Raw genomic sequence first — 23,170 nt, 5'->3', positions numbered from 1 at the left:
GAAAAGTACTTCTGTATTTTACTGTTTTATCCTCCTGTGGGAGGATGGAACCTAATGACTTGTCATCTATATATCCCAGATAGTTTAAGAAAATATCCTATTTGAAAGTCCAGTCATGACTGTTGGTTTTGAAGTATTTTAATAGAAATTTTTAGTCCTGAAATTTAATGTGCAAAGTATTTGGGAAAAGGGAATGGACTGTCTCTTAGTTCAGTTCAGGAGCTCAGTCGTGTCCGACTCTTTGTGACCCTGTGAACCGCAGCATGCCAGGCCTCCCTGTTCATCACCAACTCCCGGAGTCCATCCAAACTCATGTCCATCAAGTCGGTGATGCTATCCAACCATCTCATCCTCTGTCGTCCCCTTCTCCTCCTGCCCTCAATCTCTCCCAGCATCAGGGTCTTTTCAAATGAGTCAGCTCTTCACATCAGGTGGCCAAAGTCTACAGTCTAAAGTAGAATTTTTGAATAAATATAAACAACTAGTGTAGTTTTAAGTGAAGACTCTGTCTCCACTCTGAATATTTTTTAAAATTTCCTTTTTCAAGAAAGAAAAGAGAAGGAACTTCATTGCATTTACCACTCCCAGTATTTTTGATGGACTCATTTGATGGGCTTCCCTGGTGGCTCAGATGGTAAAGAATCTGCCTGCAGTGCGGGAGACTTGGGTTCTATCCCTGAATTGGGAAGATTCCCTGGAGAAAGGGAATGGCAACTCACTTTAGTATTCTTGCCTGGAGAATCCCATGGACAGAGGAGCCTGGCAGGCTCCATGGGGTTGCAAAGAGTTGGACACAGCTGAGTGATTAACACATACAGTTTTAAGACAGAGCCCAGGAATGTGTGTTTTAAAACAGTCTAATGTCTGGTTAACATTTATGAGGTGATGTCAAGGAGTTTTTCCAGAGTGGCTGTAAAAACTGGTTTTGCCCTATTCTCACCAAAACTGGGTATTGTGGGCTTTTTAATTTCAGCCAGTGTGGTGGTGTGGAGTGGTACCCTATTGTAGTTTTAATTTGCATTTACTGACAAGTTATGATGTTGAGTGCCTTTTCATATGCTCATTAGTCATCTTGATGTTGGCTTTCCAGAAGTGCCTACCTGAGTCTTTCGCCCATTTTTTGTTTGTTTGTGCTATTGCTTATTGACTTGTAGGAGTTCTGACGCAGTTTGAGTGAGTGCTTTGTCAGATAGAGATATGTGTTCCAAATATCTGATTGGGCTTTCACTTTTCATGGTAATTTATTGTGAATAGAAGTTCCTGATTTTAATGAAGACCAGTTATTAACTTCTTCTTTAGTACTTCTGTGCTTTTCAAAAGTAGCCTTCTTGGGCTGTGTTTTGAGAAATGCTGAGACAGGAATTACTTTCTGGTTGGGAAGAACTATTTGCTATTAACAGGAGAAATAAGTGTCTGAGTAATCCCCCTAAGGTTTTTGGTTTTGTCAGCAGTTCTAGCTCCTCTAAGGATTCCCCTATTGGTCTCTTCATAGTATTGAATTTTGGAGTTTATGAGTTTTGTGTCCTTCATTTTTACACAATTTATATACTACAGCAAAAGCGATGGGCTTGTAGATAAGTTATTTCAATGGTTTAGAGCAGTGTTTCTCCAGTTTTTCCACAGAAATATCTTAGCCACAGGGGAGAGTAAGTGCCTAACCACAGGGACACTTGGAGCCCTGACAAGGCCTGAGGTAGCCACTGGGATCAAGAGATGTTTCTTTGGACACTTCTGTCTTATCTTTAAAATATATGCTGTTTCTTATGGATGTGGTTTGTTTTTGTTTGAAAGTAGCATTTCAATGATTCTAGCTTTTACTCCTCAATTTAGAGTGAAATTGGAGGAGACTTCAGGAGTTTGTACCATGCTTTTTCAGCAGTTTGAAGTACCTCTGGCAGCCTTGGGTTTAGGGTCTTTGTGTATTGTCTTCATTAGCCCAGTTACTTTCCCTGGCCTAGGTGCTTAAGAAACATTCACTGAAGGGTAAAACAATGTCTCTGGTCTCACTGCTGCTCACCCTATACTGATTAGTTGCCTAGTACTGAGGTGAAATCATGGGATTATACCTTGGATGGACAGACAAGAGCTGAATAAATATGCAGCAGCCTGAGAAAATAAAGAGTGCTTTTATTGAACCAAGAATTTTGAGGATTTTCTAGAAAAAGAAAAACAATTCTCATTTTAGAAGTTAAACCTGAGTTTAATTTGATCATAGTTAATGGGAAAGTGCTAAAGATCATATAAGGAATATTAATGCTCTTTTCTATGATTTGTGTATTTGTCTGTAGAATGGTCTTCCTCAAAGGAATTTATGATTTTAAGCATCCAGTAATTTGTTCTAAATTTTAAGTTTGGTTTCTAAGTAGTTAATCCTTAACTATGCCATGGTCATTTTTGCTTTTGGGGACGCCTTTTCCTTCAGTTTGCTTACAGTTGACCCTTTTGATTACACTGAGTCTCTAAAGTTAAAAAAAAAAAAAGAAAACGTACAATTTTGAGGTTAAAAGCTATACTTGTTTGTAGCAATTAAATTTTATTATAGTTATGAGTCTAGAAACAAATAGTACAAGTTAGATAACTTGCTGTATTGTTTCAGGATTCTTAGTAAGCATGCATCAAAGATTCTTGTGGTTAAAACAGTAAACTTTTCTGTCTGTACTCTTTTGTTCCGTTTTATTGTGTTTTGATATGGTGTTTTAAAGTAGTTTCAGTAAGTCCCTAAATAGGTGGTTATCGTGAATGAGCATTGTTTAATCAGGGAAAGGTCCAGAGGGTTTCTTTTCAGGTTATTGTGACAAAAAGCCCATTAAGACCACACGACAATAAAACAGCAGTGTTATAACTGGCCATTAGCATTTTTTTTTTGTAGCAACTTTTCTTTTTTCCCAAACTTTGAACTTTTTATTTTGTATTGGGGTATAGCCTATCAACAATGTTTTGGTTGTTTCAGGTGAATAGCAGAGGGACTCAGCCATTCATATACATATACCCATTCTCCCCCAAACCCCACTCCCATCCAGGCTGGCACATAACATTGAGCACAGTTCCAGGTGCCCATACAGCAGGTCCTTTGGTTATCCATGTTGAATATAGCAGTGTGTTCATGACCTTCCCAAAGGCCCTGACTGTCCCTCCCCCTCCCCACAACCGTAAGTTCATTTTTTAAAGTCTGTGAGTCTCTTTCTGTTTTGTAAGTAAGTTCATTTGTATCAATTTTTTAAAAAAATCCCACAGATAAGAGATGTCATATGCTATTTCTCTTCTATTTGACTTACTTCAGTCATACAACACTCTTTAGGTCCAGCCATGTTGCTGCAGTAGCATTACTTCATCCTTTTTAATGGCTGAGTAATATTCCATTGTATATATGTGTCACATCTTCTTTATCCATTCCTCTGTTGATGAACATTTAAGTTGCTTCCTTGTCTTGGCTGTTATAAACAGTGCTGCAATGAACATTGGAGTGCGTGTATCCTTTCAGATCATGTTTTTCTCTGGATACATGCCCAGGAGTGGGATTGCAGGTCATTAAAGGTTGATGAGAATTCAGTTATCATTAGAGGTTTTTTGTCAATAAAATACTTATTTGGTAATCTCTCAATTAAAATCCAGAGTAAATCTTTCCTGCACAATGATGAGTGGATACAAAATAACATCAAAGACATTTGAAATTAAAATGTAGCAATACATGTTTTTTTAATTGTAGCAAGCTCCCTCTTAACAATTTTTAAGTGTACCATGTGGTATTGTTAAGTGTGTGTACATTGTTATGCCACAGATCTCTAGGACTTTTTCATCTTGTATGACTGAAACCCTGTTATCTCCCTGTCTCTGCCTTCCCAGCCCCTGGCAACCACCATGCTGTTTCTGTAAGTTTGATTACTTTAGATATTACATATAAGTGATAATCATCCACTGTTTGACTTTTTTTATTGTCTTATTTCACTTAGCATAATATCCTCAAGGTCCATCTACGTTTTAGCATATGATGGCCTTCTTAAAGGCTGAATAATATTCCTACACACATTTATATGTGTGTGTACATACACACACACCATATTTTCTTTATCCATCTGTTGATGGACATTTATGTTACTTCTGCACCTTGGGCATGTGACTAATGCCTCAATGAACAAAAATATGTCACCATATCTATTTTTAAAGTCTGTATCAATTTTTCTCTTGCAGATATATTCGACTTTATGGGAGAAAATTTAGCAAAGAAGATCATGTTCTTTTTATCAAGTTATTATATGAGCTGGTATCAATTCCAAAACTGGAAATCAGCATGATGCAGGGATTTGCCCGTCTCTTGATCAACTTGTTAAAGTAAGTCCATTTGTTGTAATTTCTGGTAAGATTTTTTTGTTTCTTCAAGATTTTAGGGAATGAGGAGAGCCAAGTGTTCTTTGGTAAGACCAAGTACCAGGTTACCATTTTGGAGAAAGATTGCAGAAGACTTTATCATATGTTTAAAGTACTTGTGTTAATTAACCTTTTAATTAAAATTCTTTTTCCTCCATGAAGCCTTTTCTTCTCTAGCACACAGATTGTTTCATTTATACTAATTATCTTCCCTTATGTAAGTTGTAAGATCCTTGGGAAGACAGGGATCATTTATTCTTTTCCTTATCCTGGACACCCAGCATAATTCCAGAAACAGGGAGTACTCCATAGATAGTACGGGAAAGTATGAAACTCATCTACAATAATGGTGGCACAAATTGTAATGCCTCTTTTTTCTTTAATTAATTAATTAATTTTAATTGGAGGCTAATTACAATACAGTATTGTGGTGGTTTTTGCCATACATTGACATGAATCAGCCATGGGCGTTCATGTCCCTGTAGGGTTCAGGTCCCCTATCCTGAACCCACCTCCTCCCTCCCTCCCCATCCCACCCTTCAGGGCTGTCCCAGTGCACCGACTTTGAGTGCCCTGTTTCATGCATCAAACTTGGACTGGTCATCTATTTCACATATGATAATATACATTTCAGTGCTATTATCTCAAATCACCCCACCCTCGCTGTCTGCCACAGAGTCCAAAAGTCTGTTCTTTATATCTGTGTCTCTTTCGCTGTCTCACATATAGGGTCATCATTACCATATCATCTTCCTAAATTCCTTATATATGTGTTAATATACTGCATTGGTGTTTTTCTTTCTGACTTACTTCACTCTGTATAATAGGCTCCAGTTTCATCCACTTCATTAGAACTGACTCAAATGCATTCTTTTTAATGGCTGAGTAATATTCCATTGTGTATATGTACCACAACTTTCTTATCCACTCGTCTGCCAGTGGATATCTAGGTTGCTTCCATGTCCTGGCTGTTGTAAACAGTGCTACGATGAACATTGGGGTACCCGTGTCTCTTTCAATTCTGGTTTCCTTGGTGTGTATGCCCAGCAGTGGGATTGCTGGGTCATATGGCAGTTCTATTTCCAGGTTTTTAAGGAATCTCCACACTGTTCTCCATAGTGACTGTGTAATGCCTCTTTTTACGTGGTGCCCTTTGAGGTTTGAGCAGCAGCAGAAGTCCTGTGCATATTCTTCCTACTGTCATGTTTTCCCAGTGAGTGGCTGATGGGGGAAGGCAAAACCCACTGTGATGACAGCAGCATTTAACAGCTGCCTTCCCTGTATAGTGTGTGTAATGTGAACACTTTCTTTAATTAGGAAAAAGGAACTTCTTTCAAGAGATGATTTGGAGTTACCTTGGCGACCACTTTATGACATGGTGGAAAGAATATTATATTCCAAGACAGAACACCTGGGATTAAATTGGTTTCCTAAGTAAGTATTTCCATTTAAAGTACTTTTGGGAGAGCACTTTTGGAGCTTGATCTTAGTTGAGAAATGTTGAATTACTTGAGATAAGCAAGCAAATATACATTTTAATGTGCTCATTTCTATGTAACCTGACTCCTAAAACAATTTATTGCCCTCTTGAAATTAAAAGACGCTCCTTGGAAGAAAAGCTATGACAAACCTAGACAGCATATTCAAAAGCAGAGACATTACTTTGCCAACAAAGGTCCATCTAGTCAAAGCAGTGATTTTTCCAGTAGTCATGTATTGTGTAAGAGTTGGACTATAAAGAAAGCTGAGTGCCGAAGAATTGATGCTTTTGAACCGTGGTTTTGGAGAAGACTCTTCAGAATCTATTGGACTGCAAGGAGATCCAACCAGTCCATCCTAAAGGAAATCAGTCCTGAATATTCATTGATGCTGAAGCTGAAACTCCAATACTTTGGCCTCGTCACATGAAGAATTGATTCATTGAAGAGGATCCCGATGCTGGGAAAGATTGAAGGCAGGAGGAGAAGGGGACGACAGGATGAAATGGTTGGGTGGCATCACTGACTCAATGGACTTGAGTTCGAATAAGCTCCTGGAGTTGGTGATAGAGAGGCCTGGTGTGCTGTAGTCCATGGGATTGCAAAGAGTTGGACACTACTGAGCAACTGAACTGAATTTATATCTGAAACTGCAGTTAAGAATTTCCCACCACTGTATCTCTCAACAGCTAACATCAGCATACTGGCCAAAGAAAACGAGACTTTTTTGTTTGAAATCTAGTATTTTGTCACTAAAAGAAATGCACATTTGGCATTCTTCATAGTATATCCACATGTGTTTTAATTCTTCAGCTAAAATGAATGCTTCAAAAAGAAGAGCTTTGCCTATTCCAGGGGGACCCACATCCCAGAGCACACACACTTACAGTTAAAGAAGCATCAGTTTCAGTGAATGACTATTCTTAGAGCATGGTCAAATGCGCTCCTTGGTTTATATAATTTTCTAGTAATGTTTAGACATTCCAAGATTATAAATCTCTGGGTGTTTATGGCTTCTTGTGCATACATCCTGACTCTTCCAGATCTCTCACTTTGGTACGTTTTATATTTTATTCGGAACCTTTACAGAGTACAGTGTGATCATCTGTCCTTTTTTGAATAATAGTGATTTCAGACTTGACTGCACAGTGTCATTTTTTCCTGTTAATTTGTCCAGTTGTGATCTACTCTGTAAATTTCTTAATCTTTGCATGTTTGACTTGAATTTGTAATGGAGGTTTATTTTTAGGAAATCTTATCTTCAACTTTTAATAGCAATTTCCTTTTATTATCTAGAGTAGTTTGTCAAATATATATATGTACTCATTTCCTGAAGAACATCATTTTATATGCCTGTATTATTTTTCCTTTCTCTCTTTTATAAATTAAATCTTTAAACATTTACTTCTGTCTTTTTTCTCTCAGTCCTAGACATGTTTACATGCCTACCCAGGTCAGTTCATTTAATAATCAGACTTCATTTAAGTCAGCAGTCTTAAGTGAATTTATTTTGAAAATCACGGCAAATGGCAGACTTTAAAAGATATTCAGGTCATAGGTAAATAGTGAAATGATTTAATGAAAAGAGTAAATAAATAAATATAGGTAATTGTGAACTTAGGCCCTAACTCTTTTTGGACAGTGGTCACAAATATAATGGTCAGAAGGCATTTATTTCCTGAAGATTCCATATGTTAAAACAAAGAAACCCATTTCAGTGATAAAAATGGCAAAACCTGTCATAAATCTAAATGGTAAAATGTCCAAATATGTTTTTACTAATATTTATTATGAAAACCCAAAATTTAACATGAAGGATTACTTTTGAGTTTTATTTCTGCTGGAGGAAGCATGGCACAGACTGGCTTGACTAGATCGTAAAATATGAGCTCATTGAACTTTTGATTAGAATCACCATTTCATAGATTTTAGGAACCTTTCAACTGTGTTCAAATCCGTTATCTTTCTGAAATTTTCCTGACTGATCTTTTGACTGCCGCTGAAAGTGTTTGGTAAATCATGTGGGAGAGAAAGCAGTTCCTTCAGTAATCTCTCCTTTTTCAGTAGTTCTTTTACTTGCTTCTTTATAACCAGGTGTCATACTTTCTGTCCTGACAGGTGTTACTTTGCAGAGGCAGCCACTTTTTCTATTTTTTAAGTATTATATGGTTATTCATGAATACCTGTGGCTTTCCTTTTCATCAGTGCCACGGTTTTCCTGGAAATTTTGTTAAAGCTTATAACTATTACTGTTAGTTATTGTTTGTAGTTCTTCCCATTCATCTTGATACTAATTACCAGGTTATTTCCTTAACTTCTCATCATCCCTGCTGTTATGGAAACCTTCCTTAAAAGTTTCATCTTAACTGTTCTTGGTGTTTTGAAGAGACATCGAGTCTTTACTGAAATATTTACTTGGTTTAAAGCCATGACTCTTAACTCAGACAGACTCAGCAACTCCTATTGTAGTCTATAGATAACTATTCCAAAGTGAAATTCATAAATAATATGACCTTTCTACACTCAAAAATATAAATAATGTTTTAACCAAAAAAGAAATAATGGGAAAAGAAATAAAGGAAAAGATATCTCAGTTAAATGGGAAAAAAGTGGAAGCAATGACAGACTTTTTATTTTTTTGGACTCCAAAATCACTGCAGATGGTGACTGCAGCCGTGAAATTAAAAGACACTTGCTCCTTGGAAAGAAAGCTATGACAAACCTAGACAGCATATTAAGAAGCAGAGACATTACTTTGCCGAAAAAGACCCATCTAGTCAAAGGTATGATTTTTCCAGTAGTTATGTACAGATGTGAGAGTTGAAACATAAAGAAGGCTGCGTGTCAAAAATTGGTGCTTTTGAATTGTGGTGCTGGAGAAGACTCTTGAGAATCCCTTGGACAGCAAAGATCAAACCAGTCAATCCTAAAGGAAATCAGTCCTGAATATTCTTTGGAAGGTCTGATGCTGAAGCTGAAGCTCCAGTACTTTGGCTGCCTGATGCAAAGAGCCGACTCATTGGAAAAGACCCTGATGGTGGGAAAGATTGAAGGCAAAGGAAGAGGATGGCAGAGGATGAGATGGTTGAATAACATCACCGACTCAATGGACATGCATTTGAGCAAACTCTGGGAGATAGTGGAGGACAGAGGAGCCAATGTGCTACAGTCCATTGGTTGCAAAGAGTCAGACACAACTTAGTAACTGAACAACAACAAAGTTTATTTGAAGCAATCTGTATTTCACACATGCATGCGCTATTACACTGTAAAGCAGTATGGTATTCAGATTTTACATCTTTATAATGAGTAAGTTTGAATTTATAAGTAAAAAAGGTCAAAACACATTCTGTATCAGAAGTACAAGAAAACGTAAGAGCAGTATTTTTAGTGAACATTAAAATAAAATCTAGTACTAGGATACAAAATAACAGGTCATACATCTGATGAGAGAGAAATAACTTCAGACTACTGACTGGGAAAAAAGGAAGTAAGATACTCTTGCAGGTGAGCTGACCTTATTTATAACATAGTGAAAAAATGAGAGTATTAGTTGCTCAGTCATGTCCAACTCTTTGTGACCCCATAGACTAGCCTACCAGCTCCTCTGTCCACGGAATTCTCCAGGCAGGAATACCGGAGTGGGTAGCCATTCCCTTCTCCAGGGGATCTTCTCAATCCAGGGATCAAACTCCAATCTCTCACAATGCAGGCACATTCTTCACGGTCTGAACCCCCAGTGAAGCCCCTATTTATAACATAGTGTCACAGTAATTCTTTATGTAATTATGTGGGATAGTTACTAGTATTTCCAAACATTATTTTTGAACATTATTACCTGTGAAAGAAATAGAGGCAAAGGATGAATTAGGAAAAGACACATTAGTATATGAAGCCATATAAAATTTGTGCAGTTGACTTTTGCCAGCATAAATAATGTCAGTGTGTAATTTTTAGAACATGAATAGCTTTTTGTGCCCTACCCAAAAAGGATGACAGTCCAAAAAAACATGAAATAGTTCAACAACAAAATTATTAATGAAGTTCTGTGACATCCTCATTTTTTGTGTATCACTAATTGCCAATGATATTTGGTTCTAAGACTTAAAATAATCATCATTATTAGTTACATATTTATATGCAAATCTATATATGCTCAAGGATTTAGTTTTGGCAAATCAGATGTGGCAGCAGAATTGCCATTATGCTGTAATTTTTTCTTTAGAAATCATGAATAACCCTAGGTAAAATTTTCAGCAAAACAAAGTACAGCCTTCCTTCAATTTATATGTTAGTTGTATTCCTAGAGGTTCAATGTCTATTAAAAACTGTGAAAAATAGTTAATAACAGTTATCTTTTATGTTCAAAAAGTTTTAATCTGTATGACCATGTATTGAGATATTAGAAAGTCTTGCAATAATAATTTTTTGTTGAGCTTGGCTGGTCCGTGAATTGCCAGATATCTGGTATACCTGGCTTTTAATCACTCAAATTTCAGTGAGTCCTCCCTACTAATTGTGATAATCAAAAATGTCCCTTACTTTTCCAGAATGCTCCCTGCATGTGGTTAAAGTCTTACGGAAATGTTTTCTCTTTTCTTGCTTCCATGCAAGTTAAAGTTTCCTGCCTCATTAATCAGCCCTTCCTGTTTTCTTATCACTAGTCCAACACTTTCTTTTTTTTCTGTTTTTAATTCTGTAAGAGGTAGGTCTTTTAGTTTCCGAACCAGTATTCTTCCTGTTCTGTGCATCTCAGACTGTCCACTTAATACCTCCTACCCTTTCCCCAAAGAGGTTTCCTGAGAGGTATGGTATGAGGAATTTCTTAGAATTTTTACATTTTATCTTAAACATTCATATCTTTATTAGGCTTATTAAGTCATGTTTCTATAAGTAAAAATTCCTTCCCTAGTATCTCTTGACTAAAGTTGATGCTCCGAGAAGATGAGCTATATTGGCCTAGTGGCTTGAAGTCCTCACATACCGGGCTGTATGCTTCACTGAAGGAGCACACGCTGTGACGTGCAGCTCTGTCGACGCGGCCTCTGTCTAAAACTGGTGATGATTGTTCCAGTTTTAAGGAATCAGAATACTGGGAACTGCTTTTGAGGGGGCACTTTGTTGGTGAGAGGCTGCACTGTAGGACAAAATTTGAAACTTAGTGTATCTTCTGTTAAAAAAGCAAGGTAGAAAAATTATACTTAAAAAACAGTTTTTCAGGACTATAATTAATTCTTTATTCATTGTCTCTCATTCTTGTAATTTTTTACTGTTACTATCATATTTTACTTCTCTGCAAAGGAGAACCTGTTACCATATTTCCATTCAGGTCACCTGTATATAGTTATAACAATTAACTTTGAAAGATTTTTGAATTCTTTGGTTCTTGGAGTTTCCTCATCACATTTGCCTTGATTTTTAATACCAGAGGAATCTAATGGTCTTGGTTCTTATGCAGAAATATTAGAGATACTATTTGGAGAGCCAGACAACAGTACTTTTTGTTCCTCACAGCTAGTCTCTGTCCACTGAATTTCTAAGATAAGGGTCACTGAAAACATTTAAAAATGTACTTTCCACTTAAGATTCTATTTATCAATAATACAGTAGAATAGCAAGTGTTCATAACCAAGGGATAGAAGTGTGACTTTTTATAAACATTTTATTTCAGAAAATTTCATAAAGAACCCTTTAATATGGCATGCGTTTGGAATTAGTATTTTGTTTTGAGTACTTTTGTCTTAGATGTATTCTGACACATTTTGAAACAGTTCTGTCAGCTGACTGCATGTGTTCGTAACTATTTTTAGAATACTATTTTAGTAATCAAAAGTGAAAGGTTACTTCATTTGTTAACTGTTTGTCTTTCAAGTCTTAAACTCCTGTGCCTTATGTATTTGTCTTTTAGAAACCACTGCTTAGAATGCCATGCATTTCAACATGATTTTAGAAGCTAGTTCCATTGTTTGGAGCAAGGATTATAAACTTGCTTCTCTTTTCCCTTGGTCTTCTCTGTCCCATCCTCCTCCTTGTCTTTGCTGCTTTTCTCTGTCCTCCTTTCTTTTTGCCTCAGGGGCAAAATACCCTTTCTACTCTCATGTTTTACTTTCTATTGGAGAAACAATTTGTAGGTGTTTTATTTATTATTATTCAGTAGAAAAATTGGGAAAGATCTAGGTAGCTGTGAACTTAATACTAGCAACTTAAGAGCTGCTTATTGTTGACTTCATAAAAGAAGCATTTGAATCTTTGGGTCGTGGTTTTATGTCATGAAACAGTGTTTCATGCACTTAATTGGAGTAGCGTATTACAAGTTACAAATGTAGGCAACACAGTAAGGAAAGAAGAGGGCGACAGATGATGAGATGGTTGGATGACATCACCGATTCAATGGACATAAACAGGCAAACTCTGAGAGACGGTGATGAACTGGGAGGCTTGGCGTGCTGCAGCCATGGGGTCACAAAGAGTCAGATACAACTTGGCAACTGAACAACAACAAAGTTTTGTATGAAGTGGCTGTGATAAATGACTGCTTGCTGATAAGCAGTGTTAGATTTTCAAAGATCAGCTTTGAGATGGATAGTGTTTGACTAACTAATGGTAGATTTGTTTGATTTAGGAAAAACAGGAAACATTGGATGTATTAAGTTACAGGGAGGTTGAAGGAGAGGTATGTAGAATATACCAGGGTTACAGTTTCCTAGTTCATTTATAGAAAAGCTGGTGTGATTACTCTGAAGTTAATTTTTAGCTTAAGAATTGTGAAGTGAAGCTGAATGTTCCTCTGGCCATGGCCAGTCCATCCTGCTGTCATCTTGACTGTATCATTTGCTGTACATTTCTTTGATTTAGACATGAACATTGTCCTGAAAAAGAGGTAGGAAGCATACACCTCCAGGTTTATATAAGTCCACTATCTCAGTAACTGGAGGCCAAGGCTTTTGGCTTTCCTCAGGCTTCTCTGCTACATATTTGGCATTTACTTTATTAACATAAGGAGTCATAAGGAACTTGCTTCCCAAAGAGGAAAATTCACACAGAGTCATTTGTTGAAACTGGGGCAAGAACTCAAGAATTGGGACAGGAACTTACTTTCTGCCCTGATAAATAGGGTGGCAGTTGGGGGAGGACTTTCCTATTTTGATGCCATTTCCTAAATATAAATTAATAACTCAGAGGCAGTAAAAACAAGTGTAAAAGCAAAATTAATATAATATTTTAGTTCTTAAGGAGATTGAAAATATAATTTATTTTGGCTAAATATGAAATAATTATAGTTAACATTTTTTGTGTTTAATTCTGGGCCAGGTGACTGCTTTCTTTACATTATCTTGTTTAATTTTGTAACAGCCTAATGAGAGGTAGGTATTACTGCTCTTACATAGATATGAGGCTGTATAATATTTCTCTGCTAGTAAATAGTTGGACAAGTGTTCACATTCAAATCTGTCTGACTCTGAGCCCAAGCTGTGAACCATTCATTACATGATATACTGTGGCTTTCTTTCCAACCTAACATGCCTTTACTAAGAGGGAAGAGGGTTTAAGAAAACGTACCCAAAGCTTAGTTCCTCTGTTAGATCCCTTTTGATATATTAAAAAAAAGAAAAAGTGTTTAGAATTGTTGTCACTTTAACATTAGAAATTTCCAACAGTTGGGAAAACTTTAGTGATTATTCACTCCCTCTAAAAATTAGTGAAATATATCTAGTAGCATCTAGCCTTAACCTTTTATTTTATTTTTAAACAGAAATATTGTTCCCTTCATCTTGAGAGATTACAAGAATCACAAAAGGTCACTATACAGATATCACAGGTTAGAGAGATTGTACCCTTTTCTGGATAAAGAGCATAAATCCAATGGCACAGGCTTATATATAAGAAGGGGTTGAAATTGGCTTCATTTAGATCAACGGAATCACATTCCCACACACCCCATTCCTCTAGTGAGTGAAGTGACAACTATCAAGTCTTATAATTAACCGCCTGTTCTTCTGAAGCGTGAAGGGAACTGGAGAAAGCATAGCTATGCAGCCTTTTGTGACTGGCTTTCTAAAATCATTTTTGATATTATATAAAAGTTTGCTAGTAGAATAGAAAAGTTACCAGTAAGCAGAGCAGGTTTTCTATGTTGTACTCTCAAATAGAAATACTGCCACAGAAATAGTTAAAAATAAATGTAAAGTTAACAGTTAAATGTCTGTGAAAACAGACATTAGAAAGTGGTAGAATTATAGATCTGCTTATTTCCTTGGATCATGAGTTTACCATTTTAGAATTTTTTTTTAAGAATTACCTTTTTAAAAAAATCTGTATTTAAATTGATCTCTTATTTTGTTTGGAACCTGATGGACCTTCACATCTTATCTATGAGTTCTAAAATTTGTTTCTCAGTGGGGGTCTTCCGTCCAGACTAAAAGAAGATCCAAAGATCCATGCTTTTTTTTTGTTGCCCTGATAGAAAAGGTTTATAGAGCTTTGTAAATAAATAAATATATAAATATATTAGTAATATATGTATATATGTAAATAAACACAACCTTGTTATAAGCCCTTCAGAAATGCCCAGGAGTAAAAATCATAGTTGTGGTCTTCAGGGAGTTGTAAATGTAGTTGGAGAGAAGTTTACCCCACTCCCCCCACCGCTACCTTTAAAAAAAAAAAAAAGGAAAAACAACTAGGCAAGCTTAGCTGTTCCCTCAGTTAAACTCTGTTTCTGAATTGGTGAGCTTTTTTTGTGAGAGAAGTTAATATCTCTCTTTGATAATCAGAAAATGCCCCATGATGGCTCTCTAGCCATGTGATCATCTTCTTTATTTTAGAATTACCTTGTGAGTTGTAGCCCAGTTTCCTCTTCAGTTAGTTTTGTTCTAAATACTTTTGAAATTAAAGAGGATTCTTACTGCTTCAAGTAATGAAGTTAATAGTTTTCTTTCTTGGTTATTATATACTACATTGGTTATAAACTACATACTGAGTTTGATTTGCATTATTCCTTAGAATTTCCTTAAGAATTTAAGATTAGTTCTTAAGCTTTCAGAAACATTGGATAAACTTCTGGACTTAAGAATTCCAAGAAGCTTAATGAGAAACTGTCAGGTGGAAGCACTGCCTAAAAGTTACCTCTTTCTCCCATAATTTTTTCTCTTGAGATGTAGGGACTAGTTTTATTTTTACTTGTACACATCATACTATAAGTAGGCACACATTTATTTTAAAATTCCAATTTGAAATCACTCTTTGTTTTGTTGATTTGTATTTGACCTCTTTTGACTGTGGCCTGGTTAATATTTTAAGTATTCCATTCTAGTGATGTGTGTTTAAACCAGTACACACTAGGCTTTTCATTAAAGTAGAAGTGTTTATTATAAGTTCATATACCAGTGTTTATTTTGCTTTACTAAAGTCACTTGAACCACCTACAAGTTGGAAAATTACAGCTTTTAATATTCATCAGCTAACTTTTTAAGTAGCTGGCCAAAAAGGTGGCTGTTGTTATTTTCATAATTGTTCCTGGCAATAAAGTGCCTTGGAGAGTTGTAAAACTCTCACCAGTAGGATGCAGAAAACTAGTCTCCAGCAGTTGCTGATAGAAGCACTCTAGACTTTGCTGTTTGTTTGAAGCCTCTGAACATACTTCTTGATGTGTTGAGAAGTATGGTCATTGCTGCCCACTTTGTAAAGATTGAAGATGATTTGCGCTTTTTCCAGTTTTCTTCCCTTTTGTTCCTTGTATAGAATGAACAAAATGAAGACAAAGGAAAGAGTAGATTACAGCATTTAGGTAATCATTAGACTTTTATGTGTATGAAAGAGAAGGATTAGTTATTGTGTGTACACAGATAATATCTAACTGTGTATCTTAGAGATATTTATTAATTGAATTATATCTGTTCTTAAAATATACCAACCTAATTTACCAAATGGCTTTTTCCCCCCAGTTCTGTAGAAAATGTTCTCAAAACACTCGTGAAGAGCTGCCGACCGTAAGTAGCTTCTCAATTTATAAATCCTCTTATTGTTTCTGTGGACTTTACCCAATCTTTAGTATGCCTTGAAAAGGAAATTAAGGATATAAATAGTGTCTGACGTTGTGATGTTAGTCACTGAGCGCAATATTATTTCCAACTCTTGAACTGAACTTTTCAGATTTCATTTATAAATTTAGAAATGTTTAAGTGGTGTGGGTGTCAGTCACCCATTAGAAAGTAAGAATGCAATAATGTGTGTATAACTGGCTTCATTTGAAAGATATCCCTAGAGTATTGTTACTCAAGTCAAAATTATTTTCCAAAATGAGCCTTGTAGGTATTAAATAAAAATGAATAATAAGAAGGTGGCCCATATGTTCCCCCCCATTTCAGTAGAATGTTTGACTTTGAATATTCCATATTCTGATGTTTAAAGACAAATGTGGATAGAATTTAGTTAAAGTCTAGATGTATGGTCTTGAACTATTTTTTCATTCTTATCAGGCTGTTCTAAGACATACTTCTGCTATGAATGCAGTGAATTCTTTTGAATGGAAATTTGTATATTTATCATGTGCTTATTATAAGAGTTGAAATTAGTTTATAGATCAGATATTGTGGCTGACCTACTATACTACTCAGTCTTGGACAAATGTATTTTTAAGATCTAGAATGTCTCCTTTTTAACAAGCTTAAGAACTAGCCTAAGTTATTCGATAAGCTACTAGTTAGCATTGTCATTTTGTGAACTTTGATCATCACTGAGGTATTTACTGGTTTTTAGGTTCTTAGATAATTTGTAGAGTGCCAAGCTTTTATTCTGAGTTACATGGCTGACATTTGACTATGAAAAATTAGGAAGAGGATTCAGTTTGTAAGATCTTTGAAGATAGGCAGTGAAGTGTGATTCTAGTAACACAGAGATATAAAGTTATAATAAGATTAAGGTATAGGCCAAACCTCCAAGTGTATTTGAAAGGGTTTCCTTTTTTTCACCCATATTCACATCAGAAATTTTAATATGCTTGTCATTATTTTAAACCCCAGTTGCCTCCCCATTTGGGTATCCATTCCATACCCAAATGGATAATGGGTCCTCATTATCCGCTTGTCTTCAATTTGTGTTTGTCTACACACTTCTGCTTTTATTTTTCTGAATCTTCTGTGCCCCAGGGATGCTCCTGCCCATATCTTAGAGTTTTAGAATGTTAGAGCCTGTAGGACCAGATCATCTAGCTCAGTCGTTTCTTGTACACAGCAGAACTCAGAGTCTAGTGAGGGTAAATGGTTTGTTCCTAAGGTGACAAGAAGTTCCTGGGCTGATTCTCTTTCTCACTTTGCTGATTATCTGTTTCTTATATAGACTGGGTTCCCTGTGACAGGATTTTTTTTTTTTCCTTTTTTTCTATTGCTATTATACAGCACACAGGAAGAAAAAAATAACAGCAATCATGTTTTAAGTTTGTAGGTGATTTGAATGACTCTGTATTTTATCTGAGCTTTATCAGCTTTATAGCATTTTTCCAGGTCCAAAGACAAGAAGAAAATTTACCTTATATAACCTAAATGTGACAGGCTGTTTATTTTAGAATTGGAAAAATGTGTGTTTCTTGCCAGCTAACTTGACATTGGTAGTGTGTGATATTATCTTATGAGTACATTCCCCTTCTTCCCCTTTTTGTCAGTCATATAATGATGTAGAGCTTTTAGTCAATGATCAGATACATGAAAACTTTCTTTTTTATTAGGTATTTTCCAGCAGATGCCACAGCTGAGATGCTAGAAGAATGGCGGCCTTTAATGTGTCCTTTTGATGTAACAATGCAAAAGGCCATCACTTATTTTGAAATATTTCTTCCTACCTCCCTTCCTCCAGAACTTCATCATAAAGGTTTTAAGTAAGTATATATGTGTGTGTGTTTCTGTATTGATAGATTCTAGAATACAGTAGGGAATGCATATATGTATATGTGCACACGTACACATATACATATATGTATGTACATTTGTAGGCAGACTAGTACAGTAATAAGTAAAAAAGAAATTACCAACTCAAGCATTATGTTTCTTACACTTGAAGTGTGTGTGAAAGCTAAAATAGTTAAATATCGTTTTGCAGATAAAGAGAAAATAAGGCACTTATATATCAAGCCACATAAGATGTGGGCTTTAAAAAGATATTGGGAGAGAAAGAATGATAACTGCAAAAAGGAACTGAAAATTTCAATAAATAGGCAGTGATGGAAATGTTACATTGCATAGAGTTTAGGGAAGGGAAAAATGTTTTTCTAAACCTCGATTTTAACCCTCATCATGTAGTATAGTTTTTCTTGAGTCTCTCTCTAACTGCAGGTATACAATAAACCCTAGAATGAAAAATACTTGGATTGTACCTTTATGAAAAAAGTAACAGGTGTGAAAAAAAAACTAGAAGGATAATAGCACGTATCACTGTATTATGGGTGGGAGGATTATTATGCTTAGCCCTCCCACCATCTCTCCCAGCATGTTTTCCATAGTGAGATGTCACATCTTTTATATCTGTCAAATTTCTGTCAGAAATTTTGTATCTGGCTATATATTTATGAAATTTTGGTTTTAATTACAAACTTCTAAAAACTTAATTTCTTTAACATTTGTGAAAATTGGTTAATACTCGTGTGTTTTTGCCCCTGTATTCTCTTCACTTTCTTTACTTTGAGATATTTTTTCCCACTTTAATTGCTCCTAACACTTTGTGGCTCATTTCTTTTATGAAACTATTACTGTAGTGCTAGTTGGTGTAATTACTAGTTGGCCTATTAAAGTAAAGAGATTAAGGGAGAGTTGCAGGAACAGGTAGTAAAAGGAAAGCATTCAAGGAGAAGGGCATGGAGAGGAAGGAGAAGCTTCTAGATAGGGATAGACAGTTATTTAGCAATGAAGTAGAAATTTGATGAGGTTATTCCTTTTAGCTTAAGTAAATTGAAAAGGGAATATTCACATAAAAGTAATCTTTTGTTCCATTAAGTTTGTAACTTTCAGTGTTAATTTTTTCTAGGTTGTGTAGTTATCAGTAAGAATAGTAGATTAAAAAAAATACAAAGGATATCTGGCTTTAAACCACTTTCTGTAAATCACTTGCTATTCTTAACATTTTTCTTCTTCAGACTTTGGTTTGATGAATTAATTGGCCTTTGGGTTTCAGTGCAAAATCTCCCACAGTGGGAGGGGGTGAGTATCTCATTTTTTTCCTATATGCATTTTAGTTTGGAATTAACTATCAGATCATTTGATAAGTAACTTCAGTTCCTTCAGTTCAGTTTAGTCTCTCCGTCGTGTCTGATTCTGCAACCCCATGGACTGCAGCATGCCAGGCCTCTCTGTCCATCACCAACTCCTGGAGCTTGCTCAGGCTCATGTCCATCGAGTTGGTGATGCTACCCAACCATCTCATCCTTTGTTGTCCCCTTCTCATTTCCTTAAAATTCGCTATTAGCGATGTTGTAATCAGTTTTTTAAAATTGTATTTGCTGTATTCTAAGAGAACTAGACATTTCTTTATTTTGGTTTTATCACTCTCTGGAAGTGTATGCATATACTGTGAAACACATGAAGAGGAAGGCCCTGTTGTACCCCCCGTTTGTATGGTGCTGGACCCCTGGTGGGTGTTTTCTGCGTGTATTTGGTTAAAAACTTCTTTATCTGTTTGCACTGTGGATGATGCTTTGTCATCTCCTTTTTTAAAAAATAAGCATTTCAACTGCATTTGATTTTATATGGGTGATGAGAATTAGGACCTAAATTTGGAGATTTGAAAAGACTGAGATATAAATATTAAGTTGTGCCAGTAATGATTGTTCTGAAAAGAACAAATGGATAAAGGGTGTGACTGTGACCCCTAAAAGCAACAAATGTATTTACTTAACTGTTTTTCTTTTTTGTTTACTTTCAGCAACTAGTAAATCTCTTTGCTCGATTGGCTACAGATAATATAGGATACATAGATTGGGATCCATATGTACCAAAGGTAATTAAGAACATTTGAACAAACACGGTAGCACTGACATAATCTTTATATTTTTAAGGAGAAATGTGTGTGGTTGCTGATTTCTAGCACCACAGAAAGTATTTTTTGACTGTTAGTAAAAACATAAGTAATTTATAAGGATGGGTCATTTATTTTCAGAAAGTAATTGGATCATATCAAGCTATCATAAATGTTTGATTTTTTTTTGTCTTACCAGTGCAGGGCATGAACTCTTTAAGTTTCAGAGTGAGTAATTTATAAAGTACTAAGAATATTATTCAAGGTGTCATAACATTGATCCTTTCCAGTGAATTTTTTGTACTGTATTGTTAGTTCTTCTAGAGTATTCTCCACTTTTAAAATCACATTGTATACTTTCCTAGAGTAAATAAAGCTGGAAAATGTCTCTAGGTGTGTTGCTTCTTGGGTTTTGTTTACCATGCAGGAGAATCACCTGTGGAGCTTCAGGAGGACTGTGGTCGGGCTGTGATTGGTTCTGATGCACGCGCTGACTAGAGCAGGGCTGGGGAGCAGCAGAAGGCAAATGCTCTGATTGCCTTTGTTTGTGCTGCCTTCCTCTGTTGCCAGCTAGTAGAAACTGAGATGGCGAAGTCAATTTCTCCCACCTTTAGCCCCCATATTCGACATTTAATTATGTTTAATATAAATCTAATTGTAGTAATATATTGCATGGCTGATTAAAATGCAGATTCTTAGGGGGAAATCAAGTCTTAAAATTTTTTTTTTTTTTTTAAATTTTTATTAGTTGGAGGCTAATTACTTTACATCATTACAGTAGTTTTTGTTATACATTGAAATGAATTAGCCATGGATTTACATGTATTCCCCATCCCAGTCCCCCCTCCCACCTCCCTCTCCACCCGATCCCTCTGGGTCTTCCCAGTGCACCAGGCCCGAGCACTTGTCTCATGTACCCAACCTGGGCTGGTTATCTGTTTCACCCTAGATAATATACATGTTTCAATGCTGTTCTCTTGAAACATCCCACCCTCGCCTTCTCCCAGAGTCCACAAGTCTGTTCTATACATCTGAGTCTCTTTTTCTGTTTTGCATATAGGGTTATCGTTACCATCTTTCTAAAGTCCATATATATGTGTTAGTATACTGTAATGGTCTTTATCTTTCTGGCTTACTTCGCTCTGTATAATGGGCTCCAGTTTCATCCATCTCATTAGAACTGATTCAAATGAATTCTTTTTAATGGCTGAGTAATATTCCATGGTGTATATGTACCACAGCTTCCTCATCCATTCGTCTGCTGATGTGCATCTAGGTTGCTTCCATGTCCTGGCTATTATAAACAGTGCTGCGATGAACATTGGGGTGCACGTGTCTCTTTCAGATCTGGTTTCCTTGGTGTGTATGCCCAGAAGTGGGATTGCTGGGTCATATGGCAGTTCTATTTCCAGCTTTTTAAGAAATCTCCACACTGTTTTCCATAGTGGCTGTACTAATTTGCATTCCCACCAACAGTGGAAGAGGGTTCCCTTTTCTCCACACCCTCTCCAGCATTTATTGCTTGTCAAGTCTTAAAATTTTAAGAGGTAGAGAAATCAGCTAGAAAATATTTGTTTTGTGCATCCTTGGCTTGGAATGAAAGCATAGGAAGAATAATTTTGTTTGCATTTAGAGAGGCAAAAAGTAGTCAAAATATTTCACATTGAACTACAGTTACCTACTGTTTGCCTTTTTATGATTAACTATGTGCCACTGGCCTGTTTTGGGGTACCTGAATATGAGTGCTTCATAACTTCATGCCTGTGACCTCAGAGTATCATTTTAAAAAGGTATGAAATTATTTATATGAATTCCTAAGGAATAAAGCAGATTGCCAAACAGTATGTCATAAAAACCAATCAAATGAGAATATATACCGTAACACCAATATATAACACATAGGTTATTTAATGAACGAGTTACTTGCTATCTGTCAATCAGTTCAGTTCAGTCGCTCAGTCGTGTCCGACTCTTTGCGACCCCATGAATCACAGCACGCCAGGCCTCCCTGTCCATCCCAAATCCCGGAGTTCACTGAGACTCATGCCCATCGAGTTGGTGATGCCATCTAGCCATCTCATCCTCTGTCGTCCCCTTCTCCTCCTGCCCCCAATCCCTCCCAGCATCAGGGTCTTTTCCAGTGAGTCAACTCTTCGCATGAGATGGCCAAAGTACTGGAGTTTCAGCTTCAGCGTCAGTCCTTCTAATGAACATCCAGGACTGATCTCCTTTAGGATGGACTGGTTGGATCTCCTTGCAATCCAAGGGACTCTCAAGAGTCTTCTCCAGCACCACAGTTCAAAAGCATCAATTTTTTGGCACTCAGCTTTCTTCACAGTCCAACTCTCATATCCATACATGACCACTGGAAAAACCATAGCCTTGACCAGACGGACCTTTGTTGGCAAAGTAATGTCTCTGCTTTTTAATATGCTGTCTAGACTGGTCATAACTTTCCTTCTAAGGAGTAAGCATCTTTTAATTTCATGGCTGCAGTCACCATCCGCAGTGATTTTGGAGCCCAAAAAATAAAGTCTGACACTGTTTCCACTGTCTCCCCGTCTATTTCCCATGAGATGATGGGACCAGATGCCATGATCTTAGTTTTCTGAATGTTGAGCTTTAAGCCAACTTTTTCACTCTCCTCTTTTCACTTTCATCAAGAGACTCTTTAGTTCTTCTTTGCTTTCTGCCATAAGGGTGGTGTCATCTGCATATCTGAGGTTATTGATATTTCTCCTGGCAATCTTGATTCCAGCTTGTGCTTCTTCCAGCCCAGCGTTTCTCATGATATACTCTGCATATAAGTTAAATAAGCATGGTGACAATATACAGCCTTGATGTACTCCTTTTCCTATATCTGTCAATGGTTATCCTTAATTCTTTTTTCTTTTTAAAGGTATTTACAAGAATTCTGAGAAGCTTGAACCTCCCAGTGGGAAGCAGTCAGGTGTTAGTTCCAAGATTTTTAACAAATGCTTATGACATAGGACATGCTGTAATATGGATCACTGCCATGATGGTTTGTAGTACATTATGTTTGTTTTATATAGTTCCTATAAATCCTGGGTTAACCATACAGAAATTCTGCATAATCGCCTAAGTCTAAATTAGTGGCTTAGTTGGTCATTTGATTCTTGGATATTTTCTGATGCAGTAAACTTGTGTTTCTCAGACTCAGAATGTAGTCATAACGTACCATTTATAAATCTCCTTAAATAATGGACCTTTAAAGTAAGGGTCAGAAGTTCAGAATTTTGATTATAATGATCATTTTGTAATGTATAGAAATATCAAATCACTATGTTATGTACTGGAACTAACAG

General features: G+C 36.3%; 1 protein-coding gene across 2 annotated transcripts in view; it reads left to right on the top strand.

Annotated features, from left to right (window-relative positions):
- The window catches only part of PSME4 (proteasome activator subunit 4), a 93,620-nt gene that overhangs the window by 16,409 nt on the left and 54,041 nt on the right, over nucleotides 1-23,170 (top strand). Inside the window, exons 2-9 of one of the 2 annotated variants that reach the window (XM_070478357.1) lie at nucleotides 4,189-4,329; nucleotides 5,683-5,799; nucleotides 13,597-13,662; nucleotides 15,788-15,832; nucleotides 17,566-17,715; nucleotides 18,967-19,030; nucleotides 19,752-19,826; nucleotides 22,744-22,866. In XM_070478357.1, the coding sequence (XP_070334458.1) occupies nucleotides 4,189-4,329; nucleotides 5,683-5,799; nucleotides 13,597-13,662; nucleotides 15,788-15,832; nucleotides 17,566-17,715; nucleotides 18,967-19,030; nucleotides 19,752-19,826; nucleotides 22,744-22,866 (781 nt within the window). The remainder of the gene's footprint in view (nucleotides 1-4,188; nucleotides 4,330-5,682; nucleotides 5,800-13,596; nucleotides 13,663-15,787; nucleotides 15,833-17,565; nucleotides 17,716-18,966; nucleotides 19,031-19,751; nucleotides 19,827-22,743; nucleotides 22,867-23,170) is intronic. The other variant, XM_020876624.2, reaches the window with a different exon arrangement.

This window comes from Odocoileus virginianus, chromosome 2, assembly GCF_023699985.2.
Source record: "Odocoileus virginianus isolate 20LAN1187 ecotype Illinois chromosome 2, Ovbor_1.2, whole genome shotgun sequence".
NCBI lineage: Eukaryota > Metazoa > Chordata > Mammalia > Artiodactyla > Cervidae > Odocoileus > Odocoileus virginianus.
Note: the sequence above shows the minus strand (reverse complement) of the source record. Positions and strands in the feature narration are given on the sequence as shown.